Source organism: Mus pahari, chromosome 12 (genome assembly GCF_900095145.1).
Source record: "Mus pahari chromosome 12, PAHARI_EIJ_v1.1, whole genome shotgun sequence".
Lineage (NCBI taxonomy): Eukaryota > Metazoa > Chordata > Mammalia > Rodentia > Muridae > Mus > Mus pahari.
Window position 1 is genome coordinate 29,675,246 of NC_034601.1, and position 6,598 is coordinate 29,681,843.

The 6,598-nt window shown below is 42.8% G+C and overlaps 1 protein-coding gene across 2 annotated transcripts in view; it reads left to right on the forward strand.

Moving 5' to 3' along the window:
• Nucleotides 1-6,598, forward strand: part of Ropn1 (rhophilin associated tail protein 1) — a 34,429-nt gene that overhangs the window by 15,940 nt on the left and 11,891 nt on the right. For both annotated transcript variants that reach the window (XM_029544727.1, XM_021209818.1), the window contains exon 2: nt 6,045-6,172. In XM_029544727.1, the coding sequence (XP_029400587.1) occupies nt 6,057-6,172 (116 nt within the window). In that variant the 5' untranslated portion in view covers nt 6,045-6,056. The remainder of the gene's footprint in view (nt 1-6,044; nt 6,173-6,598) is intronic.

Here is a 6,598-nt window from a genome sequence, read left to right on the forward strand (position 1 = left end):
CTTACACTCACAAGGTAATTTTTAAAAACATAACCCTGATCTTTTGGGGCTGGCAAGATGGCTCAGTCAGTAAAGAGGCTTGCTGCCAAGCCTGAGGCTCTGAGATCCATCCTTGGGACTCACATGTGAGAAAGGAACTGACTCCTCAAGCTGACTTCTGACCTCTACAGGTGCACTGTGGTGCATGTGCCCTGCCCCATAAATAAATACATTTCACTCACCAGAGATATTGTATCATTTGAAAGTTTCTGTTAAGGCTTGGCATAACTCACCTGGCACAGTTCTGTTCACTTCCCATTTTCCCAGGCATCAGGCTTACAAAAAACTGAACAGGGAAAAGAATGTAAATTTAAAACAATAGATTCCTAAGTGAATTATGTTTCAATTACTGAATGGTTTGTGGGTCTTTAAAAAGTGCTGATCTAATTAATATATACAATATATAATATGTATATATTATACATATATAATACACACACACACATATAGAAGATCCAGAGTCTCACACCGGCTAGGAAAAGGTGTATGTAAGACATTTAAGGAGACTGTAGGCTTTGGGCTGCAGCAAACCACTGGTCAAAGAAAGTCAAGTCAAAGTTTTTGAAAAATTGAGCACTTAGTAAGGGGAACATTTAGAAAATGTTAAATGTAATGATTAAAATGGTGATGTTTTAATATGAGTATTTCAAGAACCATATAATTAAAATACTTAGAAGTTTTTTTTAAGATGTTACATCATAGCTTTTATTGAATTGATTGTATTATTTTTTTCATTTTTGTTTTAGAAGCAAATATGATATGTAATTTCTATAAGCAAAAAAAGTCATTAAAAATACATCAAATATCTGATTGGAGACTAACATCAAAGGCCAAAATAGCCAGTGATGGTGGTTCTGTAATCCTGGTGCTTGGGAAACAGAAACAGAAGGATCTTGAGGCCATGACCAACCTAACCTATTCAGCGAGATCTTGTCCCCAAACCCAAGGATTGGGGCAGAAGCTCAGTGGTGGAGCCCTGGCCTACCCTGTGCAAGACCCTGTTCTTGATCCCCCCCCCCCCGCACAAAACGCTCAGAATAGGGACATGAACTGGTCACAACTGAACAAACATAAATTTAGAGACGGATACTGATAGATTATAGAAGCATATACTTTGTTGCGAAGAAGTAATTGAAAACTTAAGAGCAAATTAAAAAGACTATGAAACACATATGCACGAGGTTTGACACTGTGATAATAAATACATCACAGTTAAAGCAAATCTCAGATTTACAGGAATGGCTTTACTGTCACATACGACAGGGAAAGCCTCTATGCGTGCCTGGAGGCAGGTGTTACACATAAAACTTGAAGCACGAACAAACAAGAAGTACTGAAAACCTGGAACTTTACTGTGCCAAACAGCATCCAAATAGAATTTTCAACTCCTGTATGCTTGTAAGTGGTTGTAAAGTTTGTGTCACTATAAACTGTTTGCAGGTGTCACTCTCGCTGTACACCTGTTAGCCATCTCCCACACTCACTATAAGGGGCCCTGCTTTGGTGAGTAAAAGAGACAGAGCAGGATTTGATGCAAAATGTGCACTGCCAACAATATTTGCTGCTACCCAGGTTTTCTCAGAAAGTTCAGGAGGGTCTCAAGATGAACACTGAGGTTGTGCGGGTTTGAATAGAAGAAAGGGAGGCAGTTCAAGGGGCAGTAACCTCCCAAAACAAAAGTATACATTGTAAATGTAATTTCTTAGAAAGTAGAGCCTGCTGCCTTTAATCCCAGAGGCAGAGGCAGGCAGATTTCTGAGTTTGAGGCCAGCCTGGTCTACAGAGTGAGTTCCAGGACAGCCAGGGCTATACAGAGAAACCCTGTCTCAAAAGAGAGAGAGAGAGAGAGAGAGAGAGAGGAGAGAGAGAGAGAGAGAGAAGAGAGGAGAGGAGAGAGAGGAAAGAAAGAAAGAAAGAAAGAAAGAAAGAAAGAAAGAAAGAAAGAAAGAAAGAAAGAGAAGAAAAAAAGAAAGAGAAAGAAGAAAGAAAGGAAAGGAAGGAAGGAAGAGACTGCAGTGGATGATGTGATGTTAACAGTAATGGCAGGAAATATGTAATTTAAAATATGTACAAATTGGGGACTGAAGAGATGACTCAGCGGTTAAGAGCACTGACTGGCTGCTCTTCCTCATGACCCAGGTTCAATTCTTAGCACAAACATGGCAGCTTACCACTGTCTGTAACTCCTGTTCCGTGAGATCCAACACCGTCACACAGACGCACACCCAGTCAAATCACCAATGTACATAAAATAAAAATAAATAAAATTTTATGAGGACCTTGACAGTCTGGCTCTCAAATTGTGAGCAGGGCTTTCTGGTCTATGAGAAGCAGTCAAGACTATGGTTGTGACTATCCTGGGTAGGATGAACCAGAGAATGACCTGAGACGTGGATGCTAGGAAGGAGGGTGCACAGTGGCTGAGGAAGAGCTGGACCAGAGAGGAAGGGTGGAGATAGAGAGGTGTGAACTGGAGACACATATCAAAGGAACTGTCAGTGGGATTCAGTGGAATTCAACAGACTGGAGAGAATGCAGGGCAAACCCAGTGCTTTGAGGCCACAGGGCCCATACACACACACACACACACACACACACACGCACACACACACACACACACACACACACACACACAGATGCAGAATTTGGGAGGGGCTCCTTATTAAGTTCTCCAAGAAGATCTCAGAAAAGGATAAGCTACAGATATTGGGGGGAGATTGATAATCCTTGTTTATGGGATGGAAGGACGGGTTACAGGAGGAGACAGGGGAACAGTGCTAGAGAAAATAGAGACCCAAGGACGGTGTGTGACAGCAACAAAAGGGTCTCAGCAATAGGGACCCAGCAAGCAAAGAATTGGCTCATTTAACAGGCTGCTTCCACAAGCGTTCAAGCCTTGTCTCTGCCTCTTTCCTCAGTCCTCTGATAAAATCCCCGACCAAAGCCACTTAAGGAATGAAGGATTTTTTTTTCTTTTTTAAAGATTCATTTATTTTATGTAAGTACACTATTGCTCTCTTCAGACACACCAGAAGAGGGCGTCAGATCCCATTACAGATGGTTGTGAGTCACCATGTGGTTGCGGGGAATTGAACTCAGGACCTCTGGCAGAGCAGTCAGTGCTCTTAATCACCGAGCCATCTCTCCAGCCCTGAAGGGTGGTTGCGGCAGGACTGCAGGAGGAGGTAGCGACTGGTCACACATGGTGCCTTCAGTCAGGAAGCTGAGAGATGGGTGCTTGTGCTCAGCTGGCAGGTGTGGTCCCCCAGGTTGAGATGCTGCTGCCTACAGTTAGGGCTGGCCTTCGCACGTCCTTCAGCCTAATCTAGATGGCTCCTCATAGATGTGTGTGCCTGCAAGCTGATTCTAGACCCTGTCTAGAATCTAGATGATATCAACCATCATGCAGCTCATTGCAAAAATCCATTTCCTTTCTTAGTTTCATCCGATGTAGAATGATATCTACTTCTGGGCTGTTTTCAAGAATTAGAAGTGAAAATGTATTTATAATATCTAGCATGATAGTTGGCACAAGACACTCAAGAATGTAATTGATTACTTTTAAGAAAACAAAAGAACATAAGAGGATAGAATGAAATTTTTTAAGAAAGTTCGAGCATCAAGGAAAGATAAGAGGAGCGGAGGATATACTGCAGATGTTTAGTGGGCTTGGATCCCAACAAGGAGGTATCCTGTGTGTACCTCAGCTCTGAGCTGGCGGAGGCAGGAGAATCACTGGGGCTTACTGGCTTTCAACCTCACCAAGAAAATGTAAGCTCCGATTTCAGGAAGAGGCCCTGCCTCAAAGAAATAGGGAAAAGTGACAGTGGAGGATATTGATGCCTGCTTCAGGCCTCCGAGAATGCACACGGGGGTAAATACCCTTGAAAGCACCCTCAGGTACACACACACACACACACACACACACACACACACTTTTTAAAAGATCCTATCAAAACAAGTAAAGATGGTAAAATAGTGGAATCAGTTTCTTGGTTCCTCAGAAATGTGGTTGAACTTACCATGGGATCCAGCCAGCCTACCTCTGGTCACATGCCCAAAAACTGAAAGCAGGGAACAATTAGATATTATGTACACATGTTCATAGCAGTGCTATTAAAGTCCCCAAAAGATGCCAACAGTCTTTTCTAAGTGCCCATCGACAGAAGAATGCATAATCCAAGTAACAAACTGGTACATTTACAGAATGTCATACAAGCCTAAAAAGGATGGGGATTCTGGTGCATGCGACAGCATTCATGAAGCTGAAAGACGTTATACTTCACGAAATAAGCCAGATCTGGAAGGACAAATGTGTGTGACTCATGAGCATAGGGTACCTAAAGGTCCTCAAAGTCACAGGATCGAAAAGGTGGAGTCATGGTTGTCAGCGGCAAAGAGAAAGAAGGCCTGGGTCTTTTGTTCAGTCACAGTTTCCATTTGGTGAGCATGAGATAGCTCTGGAAATGGGTGGTGTTGCTGACTACACAGCAGTGTAGATGTATGCAATGCCACGGAACTGTATGCTGAAAAGGATTAACATGGCAAATCAGATATTTTTAATAATGATTAATAATCATTTCATCAGAGTCAATTAAGATACACACAAATAAGATCAGCAATCTAAGGCACTGTCGTTTACCAAATAAAATAGGTTGAAAAGTCATTTTAAAAAAATACAGTTCACAATGCTGCGCTTGGTGGCTAATACCTGTAATCCCAGCAGCTGAGGGTGGAAACAGGAAAACTGGGGACTTAAGTCAGGACAAACGAGGTCAGGGCCAGCCTGAGCTACCTGAGACCCTGTCTCCAAACAAAACAAAAAGAGCTTGCAACAGTAGCTATGGGAAACAGTTTAGTTATAAAAAAAATAAAATGTGTAATATAAATGAGACAATGAGACATCTATGCAGCTACCATCTGGCTTAAACCTGCAACTGTTGCTAGTAGTCTCAAGACCCCTCTGGTATCTTTCTGATGACATCCCTCTCCTCGCCAATTCTAGGTTGCTATTCATCACCCCTAGTCATTTCTGCAATAACTAGGGGAGCAAAAGCAATATCTTGGATTCCCATGGGTACCATGAGACGCCCCCATGGTGGTGTACTTCCAATTCTAGATATGTATCACCCTCTCATGATTATTACAATATTTAGGGGGATCCCAAACAACGTCCTACTTCCCCTTGGGTACCATGAGATGCCCTCATGATGATGTGTCTCCATGCTCAGGGAGAACGGTAGTAGCCAAAGTGTTTAACCCGATAAAGGAAATCTTTCCCTAAAATGACATTCCTCGAAGTCGCTCTTGTCAGTGGACGCATCTAAACCAACTACTGCACAGTTAGTGGTTTCTTTTCATCTTCCATCTTTCCTGCCTTTGTGGCCTTGCCAGATATGACTGTCCCTAGAGTTTAAAAACCTGCTCTGTTAATTTCTGTACATAACTGATACTTTTAAGGCCTTTTATAGTGGTTAGAGATAAGCATGGGTTCTTTCTAACTGTCTTAGTTTGAATTATTTTAGATTGATAGGATTTGTGAGGGGCTGGAGCTATTTTTATAAACGCCATTTCTCCTTTTTACATATATAGTGGTTACTTTTATGACTTTTATAATCTTTTATATTAACTAGTGGAAAATGTTAGTAAAATGTAGACATAGCTGGCTCTTTATGAAGTCTAAAATTAAACATGATCCCCTTCTTCCAAATAAATAAACAAACAACTAAAGAGTAGTGGAAATTCCACCGTCCTAAGACCACAGTCTTTTCTTCTCAGGGTTTCCCAACTAGGCATTGTTGACTGTAGATCTAAACTTACAGCTTGCCTGTGGCTTTGAGTTCTTGGGGCTGTTTCTCTCTCCACCCCATCCCCACCCCAACCCCCCAAAATCTATGGAGACAGCTCTCAGTGCGCATCCCTACACACAGGCTGTTGTTTCTTACGATTCATGATTGCTTAGGACTCAAATAAAATCCTCGCGTTCTGTTTGGTCCTGTTTGTAGGTCAAACGATCAATGCCTCAGACAGACAAGCAAGTATGCATCCCACCGGAGCTGCCGGAACTGCTGAAGCAGTTTACCAAAGCTGCCATTCGGACCCAGCCTCCTGATCTCATACAGTGGGCGGCCGAGTAAGTTGTTTCTCTCAGAGGCCAGATATTAAGAAAGAGGGTTTGTGGGAAACTAAAGAGGTTGGCCAGGTAATGCAGGCAGGTTAGTAGAAGCTGAGTCTTTAAAATCCACACACAAATGTATCCACACACAAGAGCCCTTCCCTAAACTAGCCAGATTGAGTAGTAATATGAGGACAGTAGGCTAAGTGTCCTAGGGCAAATAGAATCAGTTAGCTTACCATGTCAGCTAGCAAATGCCCGCCCAACCCATCCCTGCATCCCATCTGCTTTCCTGGTTGGAAGAGGTTTAGGAATCTGGCTGGCAGCTCCGCTCACCTTTCCCCAGTTTACACCTGTAGCTGTTTTCCTTCTCACCGCTAGATGGCAGCAGTACACCTAGTGGAGTGGTGCCCGAGGAGGAGGAGGAGGAGGAGGAGGAGGAGG